General features: G+C 41.6%; 1 protein-coding gene across 2 annotated transcripts; it reads left to right on the top strand.

Moving 5' to 3' along the window:
- The first annotated feature begins 2563 nt into the window (after window positions 1-2563).
- On the top strand, window positions 2564-13149 carry LOC115367059 (dnaJ homolog subfamily A member 3, mitochondrial-like). Of its 2 annotated transcripts, XM_030062767.1 has the most exons (12): window positions 2564-2799; window positions 3957-4093; window positions 4652-4735; window positions 6200-6418; window positions 6632-6784; window positions 8411-8558; window positions 8924-8988; window positions 9173-9301; window positions 10303-10418; window positions 10772-10866; window positions 11662-11797; window positions 11974-13149. In XM_030062767.1, exons 1-11 carry the CDS (start codon window positions 2595-2597, stop codon window positions 11781-11783), a joined length of 1473 nt encoding a protein of 490 aa, XP_029918627.1. In that variant the 5' UTR covers window positions 2564-2594; the 3' UTR covers window positions 11784-11797; window positions 11974-13149. The 2 variants fall into 2 exon arrangements, with proteins under 2 accessions (XP_029918627.1, XP_029918636.1); XM_030062776.1 differs by lacking the exon at window positions 11662-11797.
- The last annotated feature ends 6400 nt before the right edge of the window (window positions 13150-19549 follow it).

Here is a 19549-nt window from a genome sequence, read left to right as displayed (position 1 = left end):
CCACCCACCCAAGTGCCCATACTATTGCCACAAGATCTGCAGTGAAGACAGACATATGGTTTAATATCTGCTTTCCACATTGGATCTGTAATTGCAGAATGTTTATTCCTGTTGTGCATTTTCCATTGTTCAGATTCTTGGAACCATCAGTGTAAAGCTGTATATAATCTGTCAATTTTTCTTGAAAACTGTCAATAACTAAGCTCACAGGATCACCTGCATCCCTCTTGATTCGGTCCAATATGGAAAAATCTATGGCAGGTTCTGGCAAAAGCCATGGTGCAACAGGTGGCCAGCGCTCTGCCAGGCCTGTCAACAAATCTTTCACTCCCACTTCCCATGCTCTCTCATCCATGGAAATTTACTAGACTCCCCTCCTGACTTTTCCGCCCCTTCCCTGACGTTCCCTGTGCTCTTCCAACAAGCACTTAGCAGGTATCAAGAAGCTGTAACTCTGTGATTTAGACCAGTAGTTCAGAGACGGTTTGCTTCTAAAGTGCTTTGCTCCATTTCAATTAAAAGAGCATGAATCAGTGTTGCTCTAAAAGCGCCAGCACATATTCTTAGTGTTTTAAACTGCACCACATCCAGCTTCCAGTGCAGGTCCTTAGCCCCCTCAGTGTTACTGGACAGGACATGGGCAAACCTAAAAAAAAAATAAAGTGCATATCAGATAACTTTTATACAGTTTATGTGTGTCACTCTGAAAATCATTGGCCATTGTCAGTGATGGCCACTCTTGTTGTATGTGTATGACTGATGAATGCATTTCTGTTTTTAACTGACTCAGTGAGCACTCACGAAATTTCATTGTATTGTTGTTGTTTGACCTCAATATAATGACAATAAAGATATCTTGATCTTGATCTCTTTTTCCTTAATCTTGTTTTCATTTCTTTGACGGTGTTTCACATTCACCTGCTCTTGCTGTCACTTGCATGAGAAAATCGCCGTCATTGCAAAGTGGACCTTGGGTTGATTTGTCCTCTCTGAGCCACTGTAGAGACATGGTGAGGCAACAAGGCAGTCCATGTAAAAATTTTAAGTTTAGACAACACTGCGGTTCTTCATTTCTGCTTTTTATACATGAATAAAAAGCATGTTTATGAATGTTATGTCCCATTTCTGTCTCCGACTCCTACCCTCTATTCCTTTAAAAAGCACCCTCTGACACATTTTCATCTTCCTCCTCTTAACCTGCCTGTCCATGTCGCTATCTGCTGTATGTTCAATAGATTGAGATCATTTCTGATCTCTTTTACTCCTTTTATGTTTCACCTGTTCCCTTTCCCCTCCACCCTTCCCAGCATCCTTTCCCTTCCTGACACTATTGCAGTTTTTTTTTCTGGCTGCTTAGGCACGATCATTCAAACTGTGGACTATTTTTGCAAAACTCTGCACACTGACCACAAAACGTCATACCAAACCAGCAAAACAGTAGGCTACACATCTCTTGCAAAAGCAAACAGTTCTTGCAAAACTTTTCAAACTCTTTTAAAAACTTGTGTTTTTGTGTCAATACACGACACACAGACACACACCATCATGAGAATAAACACACAAAGTTCCAACTCCACACTGATAGTAGAAATAAAAAAAAAACAAACAAACAAACAAAAAAAACCACTTGTGGCTTTTTCTTTTTCTCTATGCAGGGCAACAGGGTGCAGTAAAGTTTTGTCATATGGGTAGTAAACACACACACACACACACACACACACACACACACATAGGTATCTGAATGTGTAAAGCTTGAATGAATCTCACCTTCTTTACGAGTCTGGCAAAAAGACTTCATCTTACTTCTTCACCTCCTCATCCTCCTCTTCCTCCTCCTCCTCCTCCTCCTCCTCCAACATCAGCCTTCATTGTTGTCCAATCCAGATGTTTCCCTGTGGCTGCAGCTCTGATTTGTAAGTGAACTCATTATTAATGTAAAAGTGTCTTCACATGTGTAAATGTGGAGAGGCAGTTGACAAAACAGGGCAGCGATGTAGTGAGCGGTGTTCACAGTTTTGCCAAAAGTGTGTTATTAAATTGCAAACTGAGTGTGAAGCAGTGAGCTGTGTTTACACTCTTGCAAAAAGTGTGTTATAAAATAACAAAGTGGTGTAAAGCAGAGACTGATCAGTGTGGCTCACCTGGTAAAGGCATCGGCTACAAGTGTTCATGTATCAGAGACAGAGCCTTCAGAATCACTGCCAGTGTTTAAACACATTTACCACGTGTGTCACACTGAGTTCACTTTTACATCAGTAATGACTTCAGTCACAAATCACATCTCAAATAATACAAATAGGCCACAGGTAAACATTTGGTTTGGCCAACAATGGACAGCACTACTGGACAGAGAGGAAGAGGGCTGAGAACTAGAGGAGGAAGAGGAGGAGGAAAAGGAAGAGGACATGAAGAAGTAAGAGGAAGTCTTATGGTGAGATTTTGCCAAATTGTTGTGCTTTTTTTTCCAAACACATGTTTTTATTTTCTTCTTCTGTGCTTTCTATTCTATTCTATTCTATTCTATTCTATCCTCGTCCCCAAAGCTCTCGCACATGCGCACACCGCCGCTGTCTATTGACGGTAGTGACGCCAAAATGGCGTCCTCCGCTGCCCGGCTCACAACACGTTGGATATCAACATCAGTTTCTTCTGGACAGCGTCGGGGCTGTTTGCTGCTTACTTCCACCAGACATGGAGAGAGTTGGCCGGCCGCAATATGGAAGACACCTGGATGCAGGACAGCGGGCAGCCCGAGCTTTTGGAGCGCTGGAAACGCCGTGACATTGAGAGTCCTGACAGGTAACGCCTGGTTCTGATGCAAGAGCAGGGCTGGCTGCTCTCAGCTGTCCTCTACTCTCACTCCTCATGAAGTTCACGGGCCTTTTTGAATGTCAGCTCCTTAGTCATTCACCTATTATTTGTATACTAATGCTACAGCTATCGTTAGCTGCTGCTGTCCAGTAGCCTTGTCTTCAGTGTGATGTAACTGTCCCCTGTCAGTGGTGTTGGTTGTGTTGTGTCAGTAAGTCACTGCTGTGCACCTGGTGGCTCCATGGCACTCTGTCAGCACCCTCACTCCTATATGTACAGGTTAGGAAAGCCACTACGATATACACGATATAGTTACTAACACTATATAGTACGTACTTACCAATGGAGACGAAATGCACTGTTTGTTGCCATATCATAAATCCTAAATATATGTTTTCCCTAAAATGTTTGCAGAATGTCCTGATTCTGTTCTGTGTCCTTGGACTGATACATACAGAATCCAGTTTCTGTGTTCATGTGTGCCATTTAGCTCAGTTTGTGGTAAATGCCTACCAGCAACCTATGAGGGTGCTGTATGCCTAAGTGTCAAAGGCACAGTGTGTGCCTCCGATGTGCCAAAGTTATGTTTCTTGGTAGTGATGCACGATCATATCAGCAATTTTTTTTAATATCAGCAAATTGCAATATTTTGCAACTTAAGTAATTGTTATTATGTTGCCCAGTGAATGTATACATTTTGGAAAGCATCATACTTTATCTCTGCATCTGCTAGTGGGCTGTTGCGATTGGAGTAGGCATAATAATATGCTAATTCCACTACAGGGGAGACTTGATGGTCTCTGCATATAGGTGGAAAAAATATGTGCATACTGTGTATTGGCAATTGGTCAAAAGAGTTGCAAAACATCAGCAAAAAAATCCAATATCATGTGTCCCTATTTTGTAGCTGTGATGTCTGAGGAGCAGGATTGTGTTCATATTTGGATTGACCTATTGTTTGTCATGGCAAAACATACTGCACTGTGTGTTAGTTAAGCTATGTGCTAATTTTGTTTTTTGTACCTTGGCCCCTGTACTTCTGCTCCAGTAGATGGATAGCCAGTTTCCTGTAACATTAGACAGCCAGCTGCTGCAGCGATCAGCTACATAATCAAAGAGGTCTTTATGCATTTTTTTCTCCGCAGGGGTGAGATGTCCCCATACCATTAGCTGCCACTCTTTACACACCAGCAGCCTCTCAGCAAACAAGCAGGACTTTTATGAAGTTTTGGGGGTCTCCCGAAATGCATCACAGAAGGACATCAAGAAAGCCTACTACCAGGTTCGAGAATGTTTTTAAGGAGCTTGAGCTGCCTATTTTTCCTTGAAACTGATTTAGTAATAATGAAATTGTAATGCAGACAGTGGCTTCCAAAACATCCAACACTGGCTTGGTGATTCTGGCAGTGCCTTTGCCTGGCTACAGCCATAGCTATCATTTTGATGAAAAAAGTAGACGCTGTGTTCCTTTTAAACTTCCATTGATCTCAGCTTCTTAACAGTTTCAATCAATCAATCAATCAATCATATTTTATTTGTCCCCAGAGGGAAATTTGGTTTAAGTTACATCCCATCCAAGAAACACAAAAAGACATGACAAATACAGGGTTACAGGATCAGGAGAACTTCGGGTCAGCCAGCGTGAATTGCAAATGTCAATTAGTGACCATCTTGGTGAATTTATTTAATGGCTGCCAACACATTTCAGTCCTTTTGTGAATACACCCCCTTTTGTATTTGGAAACTGGGTCTGTTAAGATGATCAGATTTACCTTTACCATGAGTTTGAATCACTCGGTGCACTCACCTTTCTCCTCACTCTTTGGTTTTCTGTCTCCAGATGGCAAAAAAGTATCACCCAGACACCAACCCCGATGACCCAGAAGCCAAGGAGAAATTTGCCAAGCTGGCTGAAGCGTATGAGGTACACAGTACTGTACACAGTTAAGCTTTAGTTTATTTTTATTTTACAACAATATAACCAAGACATACAGTACAGTACCTCAGTCACACTGTAAAGGATGTCACAATGAAGTCATCAGACAAATGTCCATTATTGTCCTTGATGAAAGTAATAGTAAAATAGATGATAACATGTATATAATAATCACAATTCACAGTTACATGTGCAAAAAGGACAATAAATAAAGCAATAAACCATAAGTATGTTCTAGCTCTCCTATATTTCTTAATCACTTTACAGATAATCCTAAGCTCCACACACTATGCATTCAGGTTGTAATCCAAATCACATAGTACTCAACAGAGGATTTAACAAGAAAACTAGTACTCAACAGAGGGTTTAACGAGAAAACTTTGTCCATTAAGGACTATACTGTTAGATTCAAGCTTGCTGAACCTTGGGTGTAACCCACATTGCTCAGAATGTTCTTTAACCTGCTCTCAACTTTTATGGCTAAATTGGCGAAGTCATCAGGATATAAAAACGCCTTTTCTGAACAGGCAGATTTCATATCATTCATGTAGAATGAAAATAGTGAAGGACCTTAAACACTCCCTTGTGGGACCCCAAATGTTACAGGCAACTTACTAGACAGATGGCCTTCAAATTCCACACACTGATCTCTGTCTGACAGGGAGGAGACAAACCAGCTCGAGGAGTGTGAGCTCAAACCTTAAGCTGACAGCTTTTTAAGTAATATTGTGTTGTCCAGTGTGTCAGATACATTCTGTAGATCAATTAATCACATGCCTCAGTCTACCAGCATCCACTTCAGACTGTATGAAATCAGTTAAAAAACAAAACAAAACATGAATTTGTGAAATTAAACCTGACTGAAATTCATACAATAGTTTAAAATCATGTATACATAGGTTAACCTGCTCATGCACAACTTTTTGAAGAGTCTTAGAGATAACACTCAGAATGGAGACTGACCTTTAATTCTCAACTTCTGACTGTGGACGTATGATTATAAAAACATATTGGATTGGCAAGATTGGATGCTGGTATTTGAATGTTTTGCACCATGGGAGGTATTGTGTACTTAATTCATCTGAGGGAGGATGCAACCACAACCTAAAGCAAGTGAGCACCTATTGTGCTTTACCCTAATATTTTTACTTAATTGTAGGAAGGTTTTAATTCTTGCACTAATATGAGAGTAGCACACATTTATAGTACATGTTTGTGAAATATCCTTTCCCAGGTATATTTTATCATTACTGGGCACTATTGGTGCTAGGGATTGAACCGCTCACCAGTAAGCAGGGCATCCTCCTCAGCCAAACTGGCACATTAAGAAATGCTATCCTCATATACCTAAACTCTAAAGATGTTCTCAGGCCTCTGTGTGTTCTGTGCAAAATGCTAAGTGAGGCAGCGAGTCAAAGCTGTTGACCATTCCGTATACTATTTTGGTTGCAGGTACTGAGCGATGAGGTGAAGAGGAAGCAGTATGACACATATGGGGCAGCAGGCTTCGACCCCAGCCGAGGCGGAGGTGCAGGGGCAAGCCAGCAGCAGTACTACAGGGCGGGAGGAGCTACTCTTGACCCCGAGGAGCTCTTCAGGAAGATCTTTGGAGAGTTCACCAGCAGCGGGGGCTTCGGAGACTTCAGCAGCATGTTTGAACATAGGCCTGAGGTGAGGGCAGGAGGGATTATAGCATTATGTTTTACACAGGCCAAGAGATTTAAATGATGAAATGCTAAATCATGTGCAAGCAGTGGATGTACTCCTCATACATACATTCCTGTTCAAACTGTGTATTTTCATAATTGATGTAAATTATATATGACCTTACGTTTATATTACTGAAGTATTTTATTCTCTCCCTCTCCTTGTGTTTTTCTGTAGTTTGTGATGGAGCTTACATTCACCCAGGCAGCAAAGGGCGTGAACAAGGAGATGACTGTGAATCTTGAAGATGCCTGTCCGAGGTGTGACGGGAAGGGCAGTGAGCCAGGCACCAAGGTGTCTCACTGTCATTACTGCAATGGCACTGGCATGGTGAGTTAAGGCCAAAAGGTGGCAGCAGGGTAGTGAGTAGGCTGACTTCCCTTCAAACAGTAGCCGGGGGTTCATGCCCTTGTGTTGGCAAGCTGTTACTCTGCCGAATTGTCCCCCAGCTTTTGACTGCAGATAAGCATCTCTCTAAGTATGTATGTGTAAGTGAGTTTTAGGATCAGTGAAGATGAAGAGATGAGTATCTTCTGCATAGGAGTGATACTTTGTACTGTATTCATGTTTTCAGTCACTGAGAGGCAGCATGTCAATGTGAAACAGAATTGGGCCAAGGATGGAACCATGTGGCACACCATAATTCACTCTAATGTGATCTGAAGTAACACAATTAAATATGTTTGGATATGACTATATCATAGATATGTAATCATGAAAGAGCTGTACCACTGATGCCTGCTCTGGCCTCTTAGGACTTTGCTATCCAGACTTTCTTTTCTACTGGTAGGGCAGGATATTGATAAGATTTGATCAATATCAATGCCTTCACAATTCCCTTTTTAAAATTTGATTCTTTAATGTCCTTTTATTGGTTTTCAGCATAACCATTGTCTCATGTTACTGTGATTATCAAGAAGTGCTCAAGTTCACGCTTTCATGCAGTGCACATTGATGATAACAAATGATGATTGTACGTTGATTATAACATCATGCACTTTGATGCCTCACAAAAATGCAGTATTAGCTAAACTAGGCAAAAAAAGTTCTGCACTGCTTTTTCAGTCCATAATTTCTCCCCTTTATTTATACCCAATAGTGTTGTATCTTATACTGTTGTAACTGTGAGAAAATCCCCTGCAATATTAGTTGATCATTTCTCCCATTTAACAATACCGATTGGTGTTGTCTTTCATACCGTTAGAAAGCCTGATTAGTCCCCTTTTCAATGAGAAATAAGTTGTAAGGATTGTCAATCGATTGGTATGACCAACATGGCTAAACATGTCCCCCACCTGTTTAGCTGTGTTGCTTTATCCTTACAGTTCTACCCTATTGTAAAGGGGACTGGCATTCCAACAGTATAACTCACAAATCCAATTGGTCTTATCACAGGGGAGAAATGATCAACTGAGAACACATTGAATGGGATTTTGCTCCCCTCAAAAAGGGAGGGAGGGGGACTATTGGGTATAAATAAAAGGGAGAAATTATAGACTGAAAAAGCGGTGCAGAACTTTTTTTGCCTAGTTCATATCATTATAGAGAAATATTAGAGCAGTTACTCTTCTGCTTCCGAGTGCTTGGCCCCTGTTAAAAGTTGTGTGTTTTCTGTCTGAGCTTTAATAAAATTCAATATTTGCTCAGAAGTCCCTGTCAAGAAGAGAAGAGATATGACTTTGAAGAAAGCAGACTGAGGACAAAATGCGTCATTACTTTGAGACTTGACTGACACTCGAATGGTTTCTTGCCACAGTTTTCTCTCATGTCACATGCAGATGCGAGTACTAATACAAACCAAAATCTGGTGATAACAGGAATCATGAAGTTCAGTGTGTTTCGATACAGCTGGTTCATTACCATGCTGGAACCAGATGTCCCAGTTCCAGGTCAAGTGATGCCCAACCCAAACCACTAGTTAGCCATTACATATGGTCTATATGTTGCCCCTTGTAGGAGTCCATCAACACGGGTCCTTTTATGATGCGCACCACATGTCGGCGCTGTGGTGGGAAGGGCTCCATCATGACTACGCCCTGCGTGTTGTGCCGAGGTTCAGGCCAGACCAAGCAGAGGCAGACGGTCACCGTGCCTGTTCCAGCTGGTAGGTTTTCATCCCCCCCTCCCCATCTGTTTGCTAGAAGAGGCAGTGCTTGACCCTGTCTTTTTGAAATCGTGCTGAACTCCAACATCCTGAGGGTATCCCATCTTAGTACGTTCAAACCTGTGCCAGCTGTCAGATGATGAGTGTATTACAGTTACAGTATGTTTTACCTGCTGTTGGAACAGATTCTGAATTGGATGTTTTAGGATGTTTTACATACTGAGCACTGAGCTTCCAACTGTGTTAACAAATGCCCGACTTTGTGGGTTTCTACATTGTTACTGAAAAATGTGCTGATAGTTTCACAACAAAAGCAATGTAACCAAATGATTGTTCTTGATCTTGTTCTTGATATTGTCTTGCAGGAGTGGAAGATGGTCAGACAGTACGCATGTCAGTAGGGAAAAAAGAAATCCTCATTACATTCAGAGTGAGTTTGCACTGCATTAAGATTGTCCCAGATTTTCTTAGAATTTTAGAATTCTTTGTTAATTTTCCTGGTCCTTTGGAACTTATGCATGCAGGCAAATGAACGAATCAGTTATGTTACAAATTTAAATGTCAGAGCATTTTGAAACATGTTTATCAGTCGATACGTTTGATATGTCCCACAGGTCCAGAAGAGCCCAGTGTTCAGGCGGAGTGGAGCGGACATCCACTCTGATGTGCTGATCTCTGTGGCCCAGGCTGTCCTGGGGGGCACGGCCCGAGCACAGGGCCTCTACGACACCATCAGCATAGTGGTGAGCAACATGTGGACACTAAATAATCCCATACTATCTTATTTGACTGACAGTTTTTTAATTACAGTATCGGTGTTTTGGAGTTTTATGTTTTAGTGAAATGTAGCATAGCCTGGCACAGCCAAGCGACAAGCTAGCAATGTGCTTACAAATATGAATGAGAGCAATTAGATGGATGGATTGGAAATTACTGAGGGTCGAAATTCGTTTAGCTGAATGTTTCTGTCCAATTCAAATTACACTGAGCTTTTGTGTGTTGCAGTGTATTAATGGAGCACACATAGGGTGCTACATTATTCAGTTTTTATTATTCAATTTTTAGTGTCGTGTGCTGCCTCACCACAGTGAATCTATAAAGCCTTTATTAAATCATGATGCCCACACTGCATGGTGTGTTTTTCCCCTCCATCATATCGCATATCTTATCTTACATGAGGTGTGACTGCCAGACACTTTTCACATTTCACACACTGACTGTATATTTTGTTAAACCATTGTAAAAAATTTGCCTACACAGTGGGCACACACACACACACACACACACACACACACACACACACACACACACATTTCTGTCTTTCATATCATATGGATTTCATGTATTGTTCAGCTGTAGTAGGCTGGACAGGTACAAAGATTATGATGAGATGGAATGAGCCTATTTTTACAGAGCATTCTCACAGCAGCCATTTTGACCTGAATTAGCAGGTAAACAAAATGTTAGAAATGACCTTAATGAAGGTTGTGTTCCATTCAGGTCTAGCAGAGCCAGGCTCCTGGTGTTGTCGATGCTGGTTCACTGGAAACACTCGGCTACACTTAATGCAACAAAACCTGTGAAAAAGGTCCACTGATTGACCACACTTGGAAATATTTGAACAGGGAACAAACCAGTGAAATTTACAAACGGGGATAGATCTTCTTGGACTACACATTTTAGACCTCACAGCAAAAGTCTGTTGCCTATTCTGTCTTCCATAGTTTATCATGTGTTTCTCCAGATCCCTCCTAGTTGCCCAGCTGACCAGGTCATTCGGCTGCAGGGGAAAGGTATCCGGAGGATGAACAGCTACAGCTATGGAGACCACTACGTGCACATCAAGATCAGAGTGCCTAAGTAAGATGAGCACAGGCACACACACACACACACACACACACACACACACACACACACATGTTTGATTCTAAAATGAATGTTATAATTTCATGTCACCATTTCGCATCTTAAATCAACATTTATATAATAGACACATACAGTGGACATTTTAAATGGAATGAAATATTTCCACAACAGATGTTATGATGTTCTGCGATTTATTGATTGTGAATTGTATGACTTGACATGATGAGTTCTGCCACTCCTCTAGCACCCGTGGCTAAAATGAGCTGACTGATTGTTAAATGTAGCAGAACTGGTGTGTCAGTGATAGACTGTTAGTGTCATATCCCTCTGGTGTCATCTGTCTGCAGGAAGCTGACCCGCAGACAGCGCTCTCTGATGCTGAGCTATGCAGAGGAGGAGACAGACGTGGAGGGGACAGTAAATGGAGTTAGTGCTTCTGCAGGTCAGACCACTTTACCAGAGATCCATGATGACCTCTGTCCGTCTACAGGCTCATTTATACTCAATGTTAAGTATGGATATGGATATGGATACGGATAGAGCCTTCTGTCTGTATTCTGTTTTCATTTTGTCCCTAGTTCTGCATGTTTTCAGGAAGATTATGTATATGGGCAAAACAAAGCAGCAAACTTTGGCCCTCCTAGCCGCCCACCTGGATTTATTGCTACACATCCATGGCAGTGTAAAGGACACATGGAAGCATGTGAGCAGAGACGTTTACAACCTTTCAAATAGGCATATCAATTTTTGTACATAAAGGGAGTATAAATGAGCCTTGAGTCACACCAGTGCACATATGTTTTGTAATGTTTTTGAGCTGTTTCAGAGGACATGGTGTGTGCACATAGTCAGAGCTGGGCTGTCCCAGCACACTTACGCCAGGGATCATCATGCATATTGAGCGATTAGATAGCAGTCTGATTGCACTTCACATTAAATTCCACTTGTAAATGCACTCAACACAGGGACAGATTTAAGTGTGATGGTGTTCTTTTTATTGTTTTATGAATGAAGGCCTACATGCAGGAAGAGCAATTTGCATATTACGAGGGACAGCTTCAGTGGGAGGCAGTTGAATTTCTTTCCAGCTACCAAACGTGTCTTTTTGAATACAATGCAAATGTATGACTCACATCTGGATTCAATATGCATGAAACGCCTGGTGTGCATTGGTCCTCATGGTGCCATCAGCAGTAGCTTCAGTAGTTGAGCTGATGTAGTGTATGTTTGTGTCCAGGAGGGGGCAGCAGCACTGCAGCCTCGGGTGCAGGGTCGGCCAGGACAGAGGAGGGACAGGACAAGCAGCAGAGGGAGGAGCAGGGAGGCTTCTTCTCTAAACTAAAGAAAATGTTTAGCTGACACTCAGGCTGCAGGTGGGAGCATCAAACATCCCCCCAAAAAACATCCTGCCTCTTTTCAGTTTGAATCATAGCCATTTTCCAAAAGATTTTCACGTATCTCCTTATAGCCTTCAGGTAGCCAAACAGCCTCCTTTTCAGTATATTTCAAAACTTGAGAACTGTTTCAATTTGCATTCTTCCTTCACCAGGTAAAAAATCAACAAAACGGTGAATGAAGATAGGAAAACACCGACTGGGCCTCCAACGCCTCGTCCTCCTGTTTCCAGGACTGAGCAACGGAAAGAGAGGGAGAACAGTAGAGGGTATTTGATGACACACATTGTTGTCACATATTGTTAAAGTCACGGTTGGTGAACGGGACATAAAGACGCCACTCCCACCCAAGACACCTGCTGGTCCATCTCAAGACAGATAGGTGTAGGGCTGTGAAACTGAGAAGCTATGTTACCTGGAAAAGAAACAGCATGGCAGCTGTGCCTGTCCAAGACAAACAAGAAGAGAGGACTTGTGGTTTAACTCTCATCCCTGCTTTACATTTTGAAACTGCACCACTCATGGATGTCACTCAGCACAACATACAATGAGGAGTAAGTGTTAATTCCAGCTAGCTCTTCAGTGCTCCACAGATAATAACTTAGTGGTAAATAAAAGCTGATACAGTCAACCTGAAAAGTACCAGACATGAACCTTAGACCTTGCCTAGAAGAATACATCAGGCAAATACTGTGACAGCATATTAATGCTAGCGTAGGGAGAAAAAAAAAATGGAACTGGGGGAGGGCGAGGGGGTAATATTCTGAGAAAAAAAATCTGAATTTCCGAGATTGAAATCATGAATTCATGAAAAAAAAAAACTAGATAATCTCTGAGATTTAAGTACTAAATTTACAAGACAAAACTCACATCTCACATCTTTTTTTCTCATAAATGTACAACTTTAATCTCTGAAGTTATGAGTTTTTTTTTCTTGTAATTTTACCCTCCCTCTCCCAGCTCTGTAATTTTTTCCCCTCCCTACAGTGGCACTAATACGCCGTTGTACAAATACATATGAATGAATGAATGAATAACAAATTGTATCACTATAAGAGTGGGTTTGAGGAAGTGAAAAAAATAATGTCCCTCTATCACCCACCCACACGTACCTGCATCAGATTTTCTCAGGCAAAACACTGACATGATGTTGAAATACACCTCTCGTTTTATGCAAGAACCTAGGTAGAGAATAGGGAAGCTGACATAATCTCATCTTCAACCAATACTGTCTGGTCCGCACTAATATTTGTTTCATTCCTGCTCTGTTATACTTGTGTGTGGCACCGCGGCTGTGCATATGCATATTTAAATAAAACACCAGTATTTTACACTTTTGTTTTTTGCTTGGTAACTTGAGCTGACATTCAAAATCGCAGTACATAAAGTCAACAGAAGATGGTGGTGTTCAGTCAGTAATGCAATGATTGGCTCTTGTCTGGTCCCACGTTAAGACCATGTAACTTTCAAAGACACTGACACACTCCGGCCCAGTGACCCTTTGATGTGTTCAGCCACCCACTTCATTACTATTTGCAGTGTATGAACAGAAGCTTTTCTGACAGCCTCCGAGGACATTCTCATCAGACTGGGGATTTTCCAACTACATTAAAACTTAGTGTTGACTATAAACCAGCGGGGGCTATGGTGCCACCCAAGGGAGCTTTTTGAATTTATGAATTCACAGTTGCATGGCGAACAATTGAACATAACACATAGCTTAGTTTCTGTTGTCTCTCACATGTGGTTTATAAATGCTATAAAGAAATGGAGGAATGTATTTAAAAACTGCAATACTCTGAGTATACTTCTTACAAAGAAACCACTAAACACTGGGTTTCTCAAAAGGATCTTAGTGTAGAAGACAGTGTGCAAGTTTTTCAGGAATGCGCCTCGGACATGCTGTCTCAGACATTGTTCCTATATGACCTATTGCTGATCAGCATTTGTCTAAGCTACATTTTTACATGGCAACAAATTGGGTCTGTCTTACTGAGACATTTAATTTCATGTATATATATATATTACAACAGGGACCAGTGTTTTGCTTCATGTGCTAAGACTGGTAAATGTAGAGGAGTTTGTCTTGGTGGCACTGGTGCAGAGACACAAGGACAGCTTACACTGCAACACATTACATACTGACATTTGGACTGTCCATGGTACAAGGACACAGGACCTTGTGTATAGGGCAAGCGGACAATGCTAGACATGCATTAGACCAGGAATCAAGTAGTTCAGACAAGGGACCAGCTTTGGAAAATGAAATGGGTGCAGGGGTCATTGTATGTTTAAGATTAAATTAGAGGAACATGACCATCAAATAAAAACATACAAAACAATCCCTCCCAAAAAATGAAAAATAAAAAGGACTGAAGTGGAATTTGTTCAGGTGGTGAAATAAAACCTTTAAGAATAAAAGCTCTACTATCCACCAGCTCCTGGGATTCAAAGGGTTAAAGGGAAACTGTGGGATTGGATTGTAGTTATTCTGCACATATTTTTGGGATTTAATTTTGCTTGTGGGGGGGCGCACGTGGCCCACGAGCTGGACTAGTATCTGTGCATCAGATACACACCCACAAATTGTCTTCAAGATCAACTTTGTGCCATTGCAAGCCGGTGTACACAGTTGATGAGCATCAAGGATAAAGCTCAGTTCCTCTTCAAGCGGAGGTTGGTTTGTACCTGGTGAATGATGGTTCCCCACTTTGTCCCACAGAGCAGTAGTTTTCAAGGTGGGGTCCTGGAGGGTCTTCCATGGGGTTCTCAGCCAAATGAGGAATATATTATATGTTGAGGGGAAAAAAAAATAAACTTTTTTCAGAAATTACAAGGAAACTATAATCACCTAAATGATTCATATTTACTTGTTCAAAACAATTATGTTTTCTTTTTCTTAAATGCTGGTGAAAGGAATCTTCCTTTTCAGAAGCATCGAAAGGACCATGTAGGACACAATCACTTAAAGAGTGGGTTGAGAACATGAAAAAAATTGGAAAAACCCCTGCTGTAGCATATAATACCTTACCCTACCCACTGAGCCTTCTTAGTCCTTCCCCAAACATCACTGAACTGGAAATCTTGCGCTTGTCAAAATCAGTATCTAAAAAAGTGTGGTGTAACTGGTGTTACACATCGGATAAACTATCCATGGTTTAGAGGTTACCATCTTGGGGGCAGCAACAGCATAACATTAGAGAAACTGGCTTGTGACCAGAGGGGTCAAGAGATTAAATCCCCATGTCAGCTGGAAAAATCTTAGAGGGGAAAATAAATGAGTTAGTCTCTGCTCCCCGAACTACTCTGGACATTCTCTGGGGGGAGGCAGCTAATCCTCCACTGCTCCAGTGAGCTGCTCAGTGGCCAACAGTAGGAGCTGTGGCTGTTCCAAGTGTGAATGTGCATAACAGTATGGATGTGAAGCCAAATGTTCATTATAAAGAGCATGCATTTCTCACCAAACGTTTCCCCAGATAAAGCTTTAAACAGTCCCTTGACTACATCACGAGTCACAGTACCTTGCTAGCCAGCCTTAGCTTTCTCCCTGCCCTTGCCAGGACATTGATGTATAGTAAATCACCACCAGTCCCATCACTGTGATGTCATGATGTGTGGGTTGCCATGTTCCAGCCTTCTCAGCACTCTAAATCCTTGATGGTGAGGTCAGAAACCGCCTTGTTTGTCAGGACGACCCAAAACCAAGGTCCACTGACACTCCTCCCTCATGGGGGAAAGGATGGAAAGACAGAAGGGAGTTTTTGTTTTTCTTCTTCCAGGCTCTATTTAATTTATAAGGTGAATGTGATAAACTAACATTTCTCTTAGTGTCTTGAATGTGCATACTTCTTCTAAATGTATAAAGTGCTTGTATTGCATAATGTCCACATATCCAGGCAATGTTGGACTGCTTACATTTCCACATCCATGCCCCAATCTACTGCCTAAGACTTAACTTAGGGCCTAGGCTATCAGTCTGTTATTATCTTCAGGTTGATACCATAGGGATTTCAATGTGTCACGTATCAAAGCTGTTCATGGGAGAGCAGGGAGGTTTAGCGTCAGGTCTCAATTCTCCCTTACCCCCGGGCTCTTTGGCTTAATGCTGTGTGATCTCAACATCTCAAAAAACACTGAAGTTATAGTTTCAAGAAACCTAAAATAAGCATCATATGTTGGGAATTCAGCCTAGTTCATAATCACATTAGCTGTAAATACAGCAGCATGTGATAGCACATTTTTAAAACACATTTACAGCCTGAATCTTTACAGTATCTTTCAGTGTCTTTACAGTTCTGCATTTACAGTATATTGCCTAAATTGTCCTTGCTATCCATTTGTACTACAGCGTAATTGAGCTCTGAAGAGATTAATCCCAGATTTAAGCGTTTTTTACCTAAAATTTCCCTTCCCTAAAGATTGAAAACTGCACCTGAAATACTGGATAGACATCTAAAAATTACAGATATTTACAGTTTACAGGAATTTAAAGTGAAAGTAAAAACACTCTCATTAATGTGTTTGTAATTCATGTCAGTGGACGATAATAATATAGTAGGTTATTGATACCACAAAAACCTGATATGTCCTGAATACACAAGGCAGTTTGGAAGTATTATGGTAGAATTATAGTGTCTCAGGCTGATTTGTGAAGAGTTTGACTTTCATGGTGCAAAATAGAGACCAGTCATGGGCAAACTAAGGCCCAGGTGCCAGGTCTGGTCTGTAAGACAATTTAAATTGAACCGGGGACATAAACAATAATTTATAATAGAATCCAGTCAAACTGCTGAATAAATGTTTGTAGGAAAACTAATTTGTTCATTTTGCAAAGGAACCGTGCATATGAAAAGGAAAGGTATGGCGATATAATTGAATGCAAAATGCGCTTACAACTGGAAACTTGACTGTGGAGTTGAAAAACAGAATATGTGAAATGACAATAACAGTTATTTATTGTGCAGTTGCTTATCAAGTATGAACGAACATAATAAATTGTAAACTTGGAATGCAGCTCTTTACTTGGTCTTCAAAACTCTGTCTGGCCCTTGATCTAAAAAGTTTGCCCACCCTTGTCCTAAGAGCACTCACACTGTCGCCAGAGCATTACTCTTGACGTGTTCTCAAAGACTCTTAAGATGCAAATGAAGGCAAAGACTGAAAATCCCAGGGAAAGTCACCTTGTGTGTCCCCACAGCCATAATTGTTATAGAGTATCCCACCCAGAGTTCAAAATGTATGAAAAAGGTCAAATGTTGGCTGGGAACAGAAGAGACAACCTAGACCTATTCAACACTGGAAGAGTCTCTCCCAGACAGCCAGACTTTACAAAACTCCGGGAGGTAAACTTACTAAAAGGCAATTAAAAGTTGGAACAGAGCTGCCACCTTACTGACATTATGTGTCCCTGCAAAGCCATAAAGGCAGAGAGGCATATAGACTCCTGCCTATAGAAACAGATAAAAGCTCCCCTCTGCCAATCTTGTTTGATTGATGGCTGGTTGCTTTGGGTAACTGGGAAAAGGAAGTAGGCATTGTCGAGTGTGATAATGGAGAGTCTTCCAGTTGTATGTACAGTACAAATAACCTTACAGGCAGCACAAAATGCTTAAAAGTGTATGGGTATTTTGAGTTGTTGGGTGGCCTTCTGCTAGTGTGGCAGGCTGACGGCTCATTGTATTCTCAACCTAAGAATTCTGTTTGTATGTGTGTGTCAGTTTGTGTGGAGGGAAAGATGGACTGAAAGCCTGGGTATACGTGGTATTTTCCATGTGGTCTTTGCCTTTTTTGTGACCAGGAGCCATCTCTGTCCCAGAGAACATATGTAAACCTCCTCCCCTATGGGTGACACTGTCAGGTTTCGTACTTTCATGCCTGGAAGCAAACCATCCTAAGCCTGGTTTACCAGGATTATTAGATGGCGCGGTTGGTCTGTCCACTGGGAATAGGGGTTTGTTTTATGTGGAGCGCACTAAGCCTGGGATTTGCCTGCTTTGTTCCTGGTGGGTTCACTGGGTCTTGGGGGGACACTTGAGGTTATGGCTGGGGCTTAATGGTTCTTCACCCCTGCGTCTGAGGTTGGGGATGAGGCCCAGGAGAGATGGAAGATAGGGAATAATCCTGTTAACCAATGAATCATCCTCAAACCAGAACCACTGCACACAGGAACTTTGGAAGCTCAGCATTTTCCTCTGAATGTATACATACACGAAACATGAGAATTTGAACTCGGTATGGGACAGATCTGAGCTGCATCATTGCTTAAACAGGGAGAAACCACTGGTCCATCTTGTGGTCCCATGTAACTAAGTGCATATTTCATGAGACTAGCTCAAAAGCTGCCACGGTTAGAGCTTCCCACAAATGGAATGTTACGCCTAAAGTCATTTATCATCAGCTTGTGTTTGGTCATTTGAAATCAAAAAGTAACCTAGATAGCACACGTTGGCATGATGTGGGCTGTAAATCTAAAATCATAGTTGGCTGAATGTTCTAAAAAAAGAATCTTACCTTTGTAGGTCCAATGTGGGCATTCCATCCGAGATTTACTACAGAAGCTCATCATTAAAACAATCTCTGGACTACAACAGGATGACGCACAGAAGACGGCAGAAGCTGATATAGCAGTATGATGTTGGGTCTGATGAGTGTGACGGGAGTTGGTTATCACAGAATGCTCTCTTTTTCTTGACAAATTTTCTTCTTGGTGGGATTGACAAGGTTCACTTCTTCCAGCTATGATTCTTGGTGATACCTGCAGGGAAATTTGCCTTTTGCCTCCTCCAGGGAGGACAAAACCCAGGGTTGGCAGCAGCTGCCCAGTAGAGATGTACCATCTTGCTCAAGGACACTTAAGCCAGGTGGATTGTTAACATGGCGCTCGGTTCTTCTGGTTTAAAGCCTCTTCTACAGAACATGAATGCAGTAGAACAGTCTTTCTCATTCAAATCAACCTACTTGAACGTTAAGAGCAGTGACCATTTTCTGTGTATTGTTGCCATGGTACCGGGCTAGCTTCTGTATAACCTGACTTTGGACAAGTCACTACCTCTTGAGGTGAGAAGTTTCGCAGTAACCCTAACCTTAACCCTTTACCTAACCCAAAGCAATGGAAACACATGTAGTGTTTCAGCCAATGTCCTTTAGCCATTTCAAGGTAACAAACATAAGGATGCAGTCAAAGTTTGCCACAGTTGGTAGCATTTAAGGAGTTATATTAAATAAAACATATATTTGATGATGCCAACAGTTTTCTAGTTTGCTGATACTAACTGGAGGAGCTAATAGGAGCAGCACCATCTTGCTAATGTTATGCTTCATGTAACACACCAGGACACACCGGTTCAGATGTTCGCAGTTCTTTTAGCGACTTCTGTTTTCAGGCTGCAGCCACAGCACGACTCCCCTGCACAGTTCTCAGGACAGTGTGACGCACTTCACAGCCCCACTGACTTGTCACCATAACAGACAACTATAATCACCATTTTATTCAGTACCAGCCAAATGACCGCAGCAAACAATGAGCAATGACCCTTCTTCTGTATTCACGTTGTGGTCTCTGCTTACTCATGGAAATTCATTTCACATGAGAGTCCCTGCTAAATGTCTCAAATTTAATGGTGCTTTTTGAGTTTTGAGACCGTACAGCGAGGCAAGAGTAGTGTAATTCGAATCAGATTAGTCAGTGATTTATTCTGTAATCACAGCCTCCAAACTGCAGCAGCTTTTGGA

This window comes from Myripristis murdjan, chromosome 1 (genome assembly GCF_902150065.1).
Source record: "Myripristis murdjan chromosome 1, fMyrMur1.1, whole genome shotgun sequence".
In the NCBI taxonomy this organism is placed as follows: Eukaryota; Metazoa; Chordata; class Actinopteri; order Holocentriformes; family Holocentridae; genus Myripristis; species Myripristis murdjan.
Note: the sequence above shows the minus strand (reverse complement) of the source record. Positions and strands in the feature narration are given on the sequence as shown.

What these genes read in the sequence shown, in the direction of transcription:
- LOC115367059 (XM_030062767.1), top strand. Translation starts at nt 2,595, where the DNA reads ATGGCGTCCTCCGCTGCCCGGCTCACAACACGTTGGATATCAACATCA. An exon ending in ACTGCAATGGCACTGGCATG is followed by an intron (nt 6,785 to 8,410) that starts GTGAGTTAAGGC and finishes TGCCCCTTGTAG; the next exon opens with GAGTCCATCAACACGGGTCC. An exon ending in ATCAAGATCAGAGTGCCTAA is followed by an intron (nt 10,419 to 10,771) that starts GTAAGATGAGCA and finishes ATCTGTCTGCAG; the next exon opens with GAAGCTGACCCGCAGACAGC.